The sequence below is a fragment of the Falco biarmicus genome, chromosome 3, assembly GCF_023638135.1.
Source record: "Falco biarmicus isolate bFalBia1 chromosome 3, bFalBia1.pri, whole genome shotgun sequence".
In the NCBI taxonomy this organism is placed as follows: domain Eukaryota; kingdom Metazoa; phylum Chordata; class Aves; order Falconiformes; family Falconidae; genus Falco; species Falco biarmicus.
The window spans coordinates 119,245,152-119,258,621 of NC_079290.1; the positions used below are offsets into that span (position 1 = coordinate 119,245,152).

The window sequence follows — 13,470 nt, forward strand, 5'->3', positions numbered from 1 at the left end:
TCCCCAGCGGGGAAGCACCCGGCGCGGGCACCGCTGCACGGCTGGCAGCGAGCAGCCATCGTCACCGCTGAGCTAATGCTTCTGGTGGCCTGGGCTGGGACACAAGGCTGCTTCCAGGCACCAGGGAGCATCGGGTCCCTGTCCCCATCCCTGCACCAGCAAGCCCACGGCAGGGCCCCGCTCCCAGCCCAGCACTTCCCCTGGTGCAGGGCAAGCAGCCCCTTGGGGACACCTCGCCGGGGCCAGTGCAGGCTCTGCCCGTGGGGGCCGCAGATCCAGCTCCCGATCCCACCCTGGTGGAGCAGGCGAGCACGGCTCGGGCATGTGTGGTTATTGCTGGGGCCTGTTTCTACACCCCCAGCGCTGCCCTGGCCCCCTAGCCGGTTCTCCTGCTCCCACCTCACCCCAAGCAGCAGCCCAGCCCTGCCCCCCACCCCCCCACCCCCAGTTTGCCTGTACTTAACAATATTTTCATGACTGCTTTAGATCCACTCTGGGAGTCTCGGGGGGATGGTTGTGCATGACATCACCCTCCCCCTCCTGTAAATCAGGCACTGGGCCATGCACAGCCATGACCCATTCATGACAGGGATAAAATCCAGATGTTCCAGCACTACGTGCAGCTGGGTCGTTTCCTTTTTTGGCTAAAAACGTGAGGCTCTGGAGGCTGGCTGCAAGAGGAGCCCGGGGGCCCTTTGTACAGAATCCTTCTGTGGTTAATCCCTGGAAACAGCGCAGCAGGAACAAGGGTTTGTGGTGCTTCTGCTGCAGGACGGGCTTGGCTGGAAACCTCCAGGGCCAGAGCGGCAGCAAAACCAGAGCCCAGGTCACAGGGCAGCAACAGCAACAAAAATCTCACTTGAAAAACCCCGTCAGCTGCCAGAGCAGGAGCCTGCGATGGAGCCAGGAACGTGCACACACAGAGCCGGTGCCATGGTGCCACGTGGGCTGTGCCGGTGGTGCCACCGCTGCAGCACCCGCGGGAGCCGAGCCGCCATGTGGGGCACGAAGGGGCGCTGGGGGCCGGGGCAGGCGAGCCCAGGGGAAGTCGTGGCAGCTGTTAGTAAATGTAAAGGAATCTGTGGAAAATAGTTTCAGATGTTAGGGGAATAAATGGCTCCCCAGCTGATAAAAGTGAGTAACGAGCACGCACGGCTTTGGGGAAGGCTGCCAGGAGAGTGCTGCTACCCCGACTCCAGACTACAGCAACTGCCCCACTAACCCTCCTCCCCAGAGCCTACGTGCGCGGACCGGGCAGTGCGTATCGCAGGGGAAGGAAGCTCGTCCGCACAGTGGGATACGATTCAGTATCGCAGCGATCCAGACCAGCTCCCGCAGCAGCGCAGCATCCTGGCTACTGCTGAGCCTGGCGGCATGGCTCCCGTGTGGCCCCTGCTCAGCCCCGTGCTGCAGGACAGCCCAGGCAGACAGCGGGCACGGACGGACAGGCAGCCCTGGCACCAGGCACCCGCTGCAGCCCCACAGCAAGAGGCAGCGGCTGCTCCCTGCCATCCTGCACGGGGCTGGTACAGCTGATGCTGGGCATGTGGCTTGGGGAGGGGGAGGCACGAGCGCGGTGGGGATCGGCCGCCCCCAGTGCAGGTTTAGGAGCCAGGACAAGTCTGACGAGTGGAGCAGCAACACCGATTCAGCCAGCACTCTGCCCTGTGCCTGCTGTTCGAGAAACACATGAGAGCGAGCATCACTAAAACGGTTTATTATATAAAGCCATAGGAAATACACAGGAGGCTGAGGTTTAGGACACTTCCTTCTAGAGACTGCTCCAAGCTCCTCAGAATAGCAAACACACAAACTCTGATTTTCCTGCATCAAAGCTTTCAAACAACGGTTCAACAAGGATCTGAATACAGAGTTAAAAACACTTCAACATGCATAACATTTTCTGTTCCTAAGTAAAGCTGGGGGGGGGGGGCGGGGGGGGGCTAGCCCCTTCATCCTGCAGTTGGTTACAAAATGACAGATATCATGACAAAAGAGTACAAAAGGAGAAAAAAAAAACCAAAAACACACAAGAAGATGCTTTCAGAAAAGCACGTGGCCATCTAAGCAGGAAAGCAGGGTCAGCAGAAGTGCCCCAGCAAGGTGAGCGAAAGGGATGTAGAGCCAGGGCAGGGGGGGCCCGGGCAGGGCCCAGGGCTGGCTCAGCCCCCGGGCAAGGCCGGCTCCAGCCCTCGCCTGAGTCTGGGATGGCTCAAGACATTCTATTTTGCCCGCACAGGGACTTGGGAGATGCAAAGCCCCTCCTCAGGGCAGCCCAGGTGCCACCTCTGCTTTGCTGGGACACAGCGAGGCAGGAGCGTGGCTGGGGGGAGCCGCCACCCCCTGCCCACCGCAGTGGCAGGGGACGGCCTTGGCAGGAGCAAGTTGTGGACACCCTGAACGTCCCCCTCGGCTGACCTCCTGTGCTCCCGCAGACCCTCCCTTCCTGTGGGCAGCACTCCCCTCCCCGAACTAATGGAGGGTCTTCCGACCGCCTCGGGAAGGCAGCTCCTGTCCCACGGCTCCCCGTGGGAGGGACGGAGCAGGAACAAAGCCCTCGGTGCTCTCACCCTTCTCTGGGCCTCAGCCAGGCACATCACAGGGGGGACCACCAGTGGGCCGACAGCCACCGGGCTCCAGCTCAGACACGCAGGGGCAGCTGTGGGAGATGGGAGCACAGATGGACAAGAACGGGCCAGGGAGTTGGGGAGCATGGGGACAGAACGCCCCGTACCTGCGAGTGATTTGAGCTCCTCATCCACATCTGAGTGAGAGCACCTCTACGGAGATGTGCAGAGCAAAGGGTCTGGCCCACAAACGGTGACGTGGCTACAGAAATCCAGAGGTGGATCCCATCAGGCAGGACATACGCTCTTCTTGGCCACACTCCAGCCTGGTGTCCCCAAAAGGGGCAGAGAGCCCTTCATGCCCAGGTCACCACAGACCAGCCGCACGTACGGAAAGGCTGTGCTGCAAAGCCAGCCGCTACACAGGCCAGCACGGCCAAGCTGCACGCACCAGGAGCTGCTGCTGCCTTGTATCACACAGAGCAAGGGAAGCACATGGGCAAAAGAGAAAAGTCAGCACTGTGCCAGGGGGAGCAAATACATGCTGCCAGCGTGCAGGTCCAGCAGCCCAATGCTGAAGCTGCTGCGACTGCCCTTTGCTTGGCTGGGGCCCTGGGCTTAGCTCATGCCTGGTCAGGCAGGAAGCAAAAGGAAAGAGTAAATTATGGGGGGTCTTGAAGCTCCTTTTTCAACTTTATTTAGCTTTGACTCTGCACAGAGCCATAGCATAGCGTACTCTAGCCTTCAGGGAGGGGCACAGGAATCCCCTGCACACACCGTGGTTTGGGGTCAGCCCCCATCTCCTGTGCCTCGTGCCCTGCCCTGAGATGTTGTTGGGGTGTCTGGCACAAAGACCCTGAAGAATAGAGAAAGCCCCTGCCCCACGGTGTCCTTAGAGGCTCATAGGTCGCTGCTGCAGTCGCGGCACAGGATCTCATCGTTGTCAGGGATGAAGCCTTTCCCGACCAGCGAGGTGTTGCAGCGGGCACAGTTAAAGCAATTATGGTGCCAGTGACGGTCCTCAAAGGAGACGTATTTACCACCGCCAAAGCCTACAGGAGGGACAGAGTGCAGCATTAGAACCCCTGGGGAAACTGGGACGAGCCTCCCGCACAGACCGAGTCTTTGCCTGCTCATCTCCAAGTCAGGTCTTCAGACGCAGCGCTGCACCGTGGCACCCAGACCCCCCCCCCAGCATCAAATACATGTGAAATACCAATCTCCACTCTTGTGGGGAGAAGAGGACCAAAATGATTTCAAAAAAATTTCAGATTTTGCAGGGTTGAGATTCTCGGACCAGAATCACCATTTTCCCCCCAGAGGGAAGCAGGGAGTGGAGCTGCACCGTCACAGCGAATGAGGGGGCTGCCAGGAGCAGCATTTCCAAAGGACAGTGCTAGTGAAATCCTGGGAAGAGCCGTCCTGCCACCAGCCCAGGCTCCTGCAGAGGCTCCACGGGCAGCTTCCTTCCTCTGCCGGCAGTGGCTGGACTTGTGGGCTGTGACCCGCTTCTCCCCGGGACTGCGCCAAACTGATAAGGAGCAGACGGGAAGCAGGGTGCCCATGAGCTGCCCTGTCCTCAGCCAGAGTCATCCTCTGAGTCACCAGCTGATTCACGTCTTTGCCTGCCTTCCCAGCAGCAAGACACAAGTTGCAAATGGAAAGGTCAAGTGGGGGAGGACAAGGAGGGAAGACCCTCTCAAGGGTTTCTGCAGAAAAGGACCCCCTGCTTCCCCTGTCTTAGGCAGGTACGACAGGCCCAGACTCCCCTGCAGCAGCAGCTGCTTCCGCTGTGGCTGGAAGTCTCTGGCTTTCCCAGTCTGTGAGCAATCTTTCCGCGGGACCCGGCAACCAGCCTCACGGCAAGCTAGAGACATGAGATCATGCTGTGAGGGGTTGTTTTGGGAGCCTTTACCCCTCGGCAGAGGGAACTCCTCCCAAGGGGTGCAGTTCACCGCTTTGAAAGATGCAGGCGAAGGGACAGAAGTGGCCCTAGGACCACCGCAACAAAGAGATCCTCCCTCAGGGGGTTCCTTGGAAAGCAGCCGCAGTTGTTTCTGCAGGGGACATGCCTGAGGGCACCTTGCACTCCCCAGCATTTGTCCCCGGGAGGCCTGAAGTGCCTGGAGACACTTGAGCAAGCCTGTATGGTAGGGATGTGTACGAGCATCGAGCATCATATGGGCCTGGGTCACACGAGGGCAACCTCCCCCGGAGAAGTCACTGCATGTCTGGAAGCAGAGGGCGTAGGTCATGCCTTGCCCTGCAGAAGCGCCCCATAACCAGGGCCGTTCCGCTCACCTGTGATGGGCTTTGTGCAGGCGCTGCACTTCTTGGCATAGAGGTTCCCAAAGCACTTGATACAGTATGGGTTGTCATCCTGGGAGGTGAACTGCTGGCCAGCCAGGGGCGTCTTGCAGCCTGTGCAGACGAAACACTCCTTGTGCCATGGCTCATCCCGGTAAGTCACTCCTCCCTTGGTCAGGGTCTGCAGGAAGAGACCCCACACTGGTGACACACAGGCATGGGGAAAGGGGCTGCAGCGCATGACCAGCAGCTGGCTGGGGTGCTGCTGCCTGACCCCTTCTCTGGTGGGGCTCAGACGGGACTGAGGTCACAGAACTCAGGGGCTTCGGGCTGTCAGGCCAGACGTACCTTTTTGCAACGAGTGCAGCGAGGAGCGAACTTGCTCTCATAACAGGGGACACAGTAATAATCCTTCTTGTCTGGGATGAAGGATCGTGACCCGATGGGCTGCTGGCAGCTGCTGCATATGAAGCAATGCTCATGCCAGGTTTGTCCGTTGTACTCCAGCTTACGGGATCCTGCAGAGAGAGCCCTTCACAGTGATGGGAGGGAGCAGCACATGCACACGCAGGGGACACAGGAGGCTGTGCAGGATAAACTGCAGCCCTGCACACTCGGCACTGTCCCTGCCCTCCCCGTGGCAGTGCAGGGCTGTGAGCAGCTGGAGAGGGGCCCCAGGCCCACCCCACAGCTGCCAGAGGAGGGCTGCAGGAACATGTTCCCAGCACTGGCACACAGGCCATGGCAGAGATGCCTGTTGTAACCTACATCTGAAGATGGTGCCAGAATGGCCAAGCAAAGACACGCCTTTGCCTCAGGCCATCTCCAGAGACGCTCACACACCTTCAGTCATTCCTTCTCTCCTTGTCAGCACACACCAGAAAATGCCCAGGAAACCCTTTGTTATCTCCTCCCCAGCTCACTTCCCCGTGAAAAAGGGGAACAGAAAGACAGGGCTGCTGTGGTGATTGCAGCTGGGGATCCTGCTGCCTCGCCAGCCAAGCACAGTGTCCAGTCCACTCTGTACAGTGACAGAGGGGCAGGAGGGCAGAAATTCAGTTCTCTTCCTTGCTGCCCTAGTGCTGGACCCTGCAGCCCTGGCTGACGGTGCTGGGACCCGGAACGAACTGCAGTGCTCAAGTCTGCCTGTTCCTACCTGGCATGACTGTCTTCTCACAGGCAATGCATTTGGAGGAGAACTCGCTGCAGTAGCAGTCATTGCACAGCAGCTCCTCGCCTTGGCAGGTGAACGGCTCGTCGGCCAGAGAACGGTCACAGCGGAAGCAACGAAAGCAGTGCTCGTGGTAATGGCGATCCTCGTAGTACAGCTCCTGGGGAGAACAGCCAAGATGAGGAGTGGACTGATCACCCCAGGGAACCACCCTGCCCGGCCGCGGGGTCCCGTACTCACTCTGCAGTCGTGGCTGATCAGCTCTTTGCACTCATCACAGGTGTTGGCAAAGTGGGCATCGTAGCAGGGGATGCAGTACGGGCCATTGTCCATCTGGATGTACTTGCGCCCATACAAGGACTCCTTGCAGTTGTCGCAGTCAAAGCACTCTGTCATGGTGCCAGTCTGAGGGCCTCCTTCACCTGCTACGAGATCAGCGGAGATGCTGGGTCAGTATCAGCTTACGCTGCCTGCGATGTCCCCGCACAGCCCGGCCGCCTCCAGACGGCAGGGACCGCGAATCCCTGCGCTGAGCCAACAAACAGCCGCTCTCAGGGAAGGACACAGACCTGAGCTGCGGCGCCTGCTCTGTGCCTGTACGCGCTGCCAGAACAGCTGCGCACGTTCAGGGCCTGGGACGAGTCTTCCTTCAGGTTTACACTCAGGTTCAACAGTTGGAGCACTCAGGCACCACTCTGAGAAACTAGGCACGTAAGCACGCAGTTGAGCTTCTCCCTGCCTGCCTCCCTGCCAGGAAGCAAAGCATTTATGATGACCAAAAGAATTTTTTTGCATGAAAAGTTTTGATTTGGCACCGAAAGCAGGACCATGCACACACTGTGGGTGCACATCCCCTGTCACATCAGAGCGCCAGCCACCTTGAGGGAGACCCGTCTACCAAGCAGCCCTTCAGAGACCCACGCTCAGCCACCAGCATGGCCCTGGACCCACGGCAAGATCCCTCCTGATGGCCTCCGAGCTGATGCTCTGCCTGATAGGGCTCTCGGCGTTCCAGATTCTGGAACCTCTCCAGAGCTTTAAAGCAGCTGCTCCACAGGGAAGCAGGAATCAGGCACCCCGTGCTGTGCCTCGCTGCGCAGCCACAGCCCAGCAAACCCTTCTGCACATGTTGCTCTAACTGCAAACACTCTGCAGGGAGAAAGCGCTGGTGAGGGTGGGGGTTTTACAAGGAACAGAGGGGTCAGGGATTTGCACGCAGATCAGACATCTCTTGTTGCCCCTCGTCTCCCTCTCAGATGAGAGGTTTGTGGAACTATTTCCCTTTCTTTGGAGCACTAACTCCAGAACAAGAGTATCCTCCTCCTGTTTGGTTTAACCTGGTTATTCCTAAATATGGAGTTTTCCACTTGCGGAATCACACCCTTTTTTAATACGGGTCGCTATCAAGTGTGGACAAGCCCATGGAATTACATCTCAGCAGTCAGCTGTGGAGTGTGGCACGCTGCAGTTTTCTTAATGAACCCACCCACTCCAGAAAGCGCTCTTATGGCTCAACCGACAGTTTAGCACTTCGTGGGGCAGGGGCTCCCCCCAGCCCCTGTGCCCCCCCCCCCCCCCCCCCCCCCCCGCGCCTCCCGTATGCCGAAGGCAGCCTCCAGGGCAGGAGCGGATCCAGACAGCTCTGACTCAGGGCAGTGAGCTTCCCAGGGCTATTCTTGGTCAAGCCACACAGCTCCCAGCTGTTGTCAAGCCTGGTATGTGCCGATAGGGTTGCCGGTGAATAAATCCAGTGTTCCCACATGGCTACGTGACCCACAGAGGGGGAACAAAGTCCCTTTTCAGACACTCTCGTTACCCAGCTGCCGCCCCGGCCGTTGCCTGCTCTGCTGACCGCTCTGTGCCCTCCAGCACGGCAGGCTGGTGCGTGCGGCTGCGGCTCTGTGGCGTGTCCCTGCGAGCAGCACGGCCTCGGGGCCACCGCTCTGCTCAGCCTGGCCTCTGGAGCCCCAGCCAGCAGCCCCAGACCGGCTGCGGGCTGGGCCAGGCAATTTCCAGTCTGTTACTGGAGACGAGGCAGGCGCTCGGGGTGGCTGGCACAGGCGGGCTGGATGGGTGCCAGGGTGCCAAACTGAGCCCGCTGCCACAGCTCTGCCCCCAGCCTGGGCTGGCCCCCCAGCACCCCCTTCCTCTGGGGCACCCCACGAGGTGCTCACCCGACTGGACAGCAGCTCCCATGCCCCCAGCACCCCGCACGGCTCCTGGCCGCTGCTCACCCACCACCTCCTCCTCTGCCACCCCACACGCCTTCGCTCTCTGAAGCCACCCGGGACCTTTCTCTCTGGCAAAGAATGAAAAATCAAATTAATAACCCTCCTCCTCCCAGCCCTGTTGAAGGGAACTTTCCAAGGTGTGTCTGTAATAAAAGGGCCTCTAATTAGCACTCCTGCCCCGGGAGCACGATACCGCCAGAGCAGGGAGCTGCCATGTTTGCTCAATGGGCTGCACTTTATCTCTGGGGTCCTGTAACCGGGGTCAGAGGACATCAGAAAACGCGAGGGAAGGAAAAACAACTGGAATGGAGAAGCTTTGGGTTTTACTGGTGACATGGACTCAGCCTCTCGAGCGCTGCTGCCCCTGCCCCTCTGTGAGCCCCGGTCCCCAAACTCAAAACAAGGGGCAGCATTTTGCCGTGTCGTAGGGGCAGGAGGTGGGCAGGATCAACCCACCACAGACTGCTGGGGGCTCTCACCCCCCTCAACCACAAGGCACCCCAACAGGGCAGGTGCTGCTGCCCGGAGTGTGCGCTGTGCCCCGGCCCCACGTGCCCCCTCAGGACCCAGTGCCAGCAAACCACAGAGCTACGGGGTGCGAGCACCAGCGCCACAGCGAGCGCTCGGGGCCAGAGCAAGCCCTGCTCCCCTGGGGCAGCTGAGCTATCACCATGACCGAAAGAGGGATTAAAAAAAAAAAATAATTAAGCAACAGGAACATTTCAATCCCAGCTGGTGTTTGCCACCCAGGCCCCTGGCAGTGCCAGCCCTCCTCTCCCACTCCTGAGCCCACCGGGCTCGCCCCGGCTGGAGCTGCGGGCCGTGGGTGCTGTGCAGCACTGCTTGCACCGCAGGTGCGCGTCACGCAGCAACTGCCGAAGGGGAAATGAAAACCATATAAACCCTCTGAAAATGATGGACCCAGGAAGACCCTAAAGCAGCGTGCCGTGCTTGCCTCCGCTTTCAGTAGGTTCTCCCCAAAGTCCTCCTGTGCCTGCTGGGCCAGCCAGGCTCCTGCTCTCTGCCAGCCAGAGCGGGCTAGCAGCCAGACAGGCGGCCAGCGGAGCAAGTCCCAGGAGCATCACGCAGCCCAGGCTGCTATGACAGCATACGGGATCAGGCTGCGCTGCCTCTTCCACAGAAAAAAGAACGGGCCCAGGAAGTTTGCTCAGGATTATTTGCATTAGATAAGCTGTTTGCTCGCTTTGTTCTGGTCTCACAGGCAGTGCTGGGGAGGGGTGGCAGAGCCCTGTGCAACGCCAAAGTAAATCCTGCATCTTCGTCCCTGAGGGTATGGCACTGCTGGAGACCAAGTTCATGGAGAAAAGGAAGATGAGACAAAAGAAACAGAGTAAACTAAATCGTACAAAAGCCCACAATTATTGCTGTCTTTGTAATGGGGAACCTGGAAATTGCCTCTGTTCTTGAAGAAAGGAGGTGAAGTTTTAAAATGCGTTAAAAAAAACCCTTTAATTGAGGCTCAGATTTAGAAGGCACAATATAGGCAGTCACTATGCGTGCTAATTAGCACGTGCTCATACTCTGCAGACTGCACCACCCTGTAAACATTAGGTGCGCGCTAGGCTGATGTAAGTAATGCCTTCAAATCCTAAACAAGGTGTTGCCCTAAAATGATGGGATTCCAGTTGCAAAGCGAGTGTTTGCTTGCCCATTACCAGGTGGCTGCGGTCCCTGTGGGACAAGGCTCACTGAGGCAGGTCCCTTGTCCGTGGGGATGGTGGAGCTGGATGTGGGGTGTTCTCTCAGCTGTCTCTCTGGCTGTCTGAGGGCAAAAACAAACAACAGATCTATGCCTGCCAGCTGCCGACCCTTTCCCTTCGACCGATAGTTGTGCTCAGGGAGGAAGGGAAGTTCAGTTCCTCTCCTGTACCCATGAACAAACAGTTTTGGGAACAAGAGCTTCTCTTGCAAACAACATTTAAAGTGCTCCAGGATGCAAATCTGATCAGTCTGGAACTGAGCTCAGAATAGCTTCATGTATGAGAAAGGTCAGCAATTTGTCAAGGACACACAGCAGAGTCCACTTTCTAATTAGAGAGTAACATGCACCTAACACCACCCCGGTGTCATTGTCCACAGCAACTGCAGCAGATGGCTTAGCAACAGCCCAGGAGATTATTACATTAATTCTAGTGTTGATAAACTGGGGACCTATTACGCAAAGGAGGCAGCACAGACTGTCCACAGCCCGGCTTTCTGCTGCACACAAGCACTTCAGAGCTTAACCAGCCTCTTGAGACGACTCCTGCTACAAGGAACTGCTTCAGCGAGAGGTCTCATGTATATGGTGAACCTATAACCCCGTGTAACTTCACACCAGTTTGTTTTTCGTTGTCAGCTCACAACCAGCTGCTCCACGAAGTGATCCTAGAGCAACCCATATGGCTATTCCTAGGGAAACACTTAATCTTTCCAGGACACAGGAATAGACCTGCCTTTGATGGTCTGTCAGGTTCCTGCCTATTCTCACCTTCCCTGGGCTGCTCTGAGCACGCTTGTGGCAGTTGCAGTTCACACCTAAACAGAAACGTAGAAAAGCAAGCACAGCCTCGCCGGGAGAGGTGAGCTTTCCCCATGTAAGGATGAAACCACCCAGGGACAAGGGGCTGGAAGACCATCCTCAACGTGCTTCCCAGTCAGAAGAGGAGAAGAACGCTTTTTGTTCCTGTTGGCTTTCCAGAACCATTATGGGTCCTGGAATCTGCATGAAATTGTTTCTGCCTGCTACCAACCCTAAAAAGGGAAACCAGCTGCTTGCTCTGAGGAGCAGCTCCAGCTCCTCCGTTACTCTGGGAGCATTTTCAGTCCATATTTCCTGACCAGCATCTGCGGATGCGCCCAGGGTCCCTGCATGGCATGGCCAGCCTGGGCTCTCCGGGGGCAGAGCAGCCAGCTCCCTGGGGACAATGCGGGTTTCTCTGCACCTCCTCACACCACTGCCCCTGCCTGCACCCTCTCGCTCTGCTCCCAAAGCCACGAGCGCGGCTGCAGACCTGGCACAGTGGGAACATCCTCCATCTGTTGTTAAAGGAGATCCTGCTTTGGGGCCAGAGGCTGGAGGCAGCTTTCCAGAAAGGGGCTGAGTGTTTCATCAGGGTAACCCAACCAGACCCAGCCTGCACCCAGCACCCTCAGGAGCTGTGTTGCATCAAGCACCCGCCTGCTCCCAGCACCACTGAGTCACTTCCTGCCCATGGAGCTCACCTCCGAGCCGCCGTCCTGCCCCAGCCTCCCCACCGACAGCTCAGCAGCCTCCAGTATGAAGGTCCTCACTGGGCCCATCAGCTCAGCCACAGAGCTCACCCGGCAGCTCCCCCCTCACCAGCACAACGGGAGGATGCTGCAGGTCATTCCTTGAACACGCAGGGGAAATCTGGTTCTTACAGTCAGCCTCGGAGGCAGGAGGCAAGTGAATCGGCTGGGTGTACAGCCACGCAGCCCCCACCTGCAGCACTGGGACATTGCGCTTACACCTGTGCACGTCCTGAGAAGCTGCACTGCAGTCATATCCCCAAGCACGGGCAGATCATCCTCCTGCCCAGAGCAGTCATGGGCTGCTCTGGGCTCTGCGACACATTTAGCAAAATGGTTGGCACAGTTGTAAGGAAACACCCTGCATTTCAAGTGAAGTAAGTGCTGTCAGAATCACCCTTGCTCAGCAAAGTAGGCAGCTTCCTGCAAATGGCCACAACTTTTGAAGGAAGAAGTAGCAGAAACTGTTAAAGCATCTGACAAATCACAAGGTAGACCTGGATCGTTGCACGACTTTAATAGTCTTAGAATGGCAATTTAAGGGTTTCCTAATGTTCAGAAGGGATCTCTGAGGTGCCCTCAGTCCAAAGAATGAAACCACATTGCATGGACTCCTCCTGACAGCTCTGCATATAGATCAAGATAGTCCTAAAAGCACAAGTGTCCCACAGATGTCCAATCTTACCCTTAAATTCAGAAAATCTCAGCTGATGCCAGCCCATAACCTGCCCAGAGGTGCCCTGCACTGTTTGTACATCTGTGACACAGACATCACACCTGGTCCAAGGTGAGCAATGGCAAATGGCTGCAGTGCAGGGCACGGCCACCACTGCTGGGCTGAGCTCACATGAGGTCCTGGCAGTGCAGGCAGAGTCACAGGCATGCCAAAGGCGAGCAGTGCCTTCGCACACAGCACTGCCTGCATGGAGCAAAAGGGTTCCAGGAGGGTGCTGCTGAGGGCAGGTACAAGGAACCCAGTCCTACCCAAAAGCAGCTTCCCACAGAGAGAAGAGGCTGAAGAGTGAGGTTACAAGTGCAATGAGAGCACTGGAGGACCTAACAGAGACAAAGCCCAACTCTGCAAGTGCCGTAAGAGGTGCCCTTGCCTCACACACAGGATGAGAGACAGGAAGCATCTTTATCACTTTAAACATTAGTGACATGGCACAATGTGTACGCTAATACTTATTTTCTATATCAGCACTATTCTACAGAGGAGGTGGTGATGGGATGCATCTCCAGGAGGCCAGGCTCACTTTCATGCTTTCTTGTAAACACCAGCAATGCTGATTTTGGGAGGAAAATGACCTCTGCTGCCTGGTCTTAAGTACCTGCTGAATTCAGCCAGACTAGATATATTCAAAAGATCTGGAAAGCAGCAATGATTTTTTTAAAGTTTAATTCAAATTTTCTGAATTACCATGAATCATTGGCCAGGTTTCTCAGGCAAGCCAACAAACCCTAGAGAGACAGTACACAGAGTCAGCTCCCCACACACGGAAATAGCTTCGTCCTGCAGACTCACCAGTAGACGTGGCTCGGTCTGCAAGACACCTCAGCACCCCCTGGCCATGAGTGGTCCTGCCTGTGGACTGGGGATGTGGGGCTGTTGGGAAGTTCAGGGTCCTAAGGAGCTCCAAAATGCTGCTCTGGTTTCAGAACCCTAGTGAGTTCATAGGCCTTCCTTCCTCTAGTACTAAGTTCTTCATTCTTTCTCCTACATAAGGAAAGATAAAACTTTTCCAATGTGAAAGGAAAACGTGCTGCTACTAAGTCCAGCTCTCACAAGGCAGCATCCCCATACAAGGTAACAGGACACAGCTCTAAGCCAGTATTTGTGCACACTGGGACTTTTGTCCCTTCTCTACCCTTTAAAGAAAGAATCGCTTTTTAATGAGGCTGCAGTTGCAGGGGAATCTGA

At 57.0% G+C, this 13,470-nt stretch overlaps 1 protein-coding gene across 4 annotated transcripts in view; it reads right to left on the bottom strand.

Annotated features, from left to right (window-relative positions):
- Positions 1–1,700: 1,700 nt before the first annotated feature.
- Positions 1,701–13,470, bottom strand: part of FHL3 (four and a half LIM domains 3) — a 30,969-nt gene continuing 19,199 nt past the window's right edge. For 2 of the 4 annotated variants that reach the window (XM_056331981.1, XM_056331979.1), the window contains exons 2-6: positions 6,286–6,467; positions 6,031–6,205; positions 5,223–5,392; positions 4,869–5,055; positions 1,701–3,619 (exon numbers count right to left, since the gene is read on the bottom strand). In XM_056331981.1, coding sequence (XP_056187956.1) covers positions 3,468–3,619; positions 4,869–5,055; positions 5,223–5,392; positions 6,031–6,205; positions 6,286–6,441 — 840 coding nt within the window. In that variant the 5' untranslated portion in view covers positions 6,442–6,467 and the 3' untranslated portion in view covers positions 1,701–3,467. Of the gene's footprint in view, positions 3,620–4,868; positions 5,056–5,222; positions 5,393–6,030; positions 6,206–6,285; positions 6,471–13,470 lie in introns of all 4 variants that reach the window. The other 2 variants (XM_056331978.1, XM_056331980.1) reach the window with 1 other exon arrangement.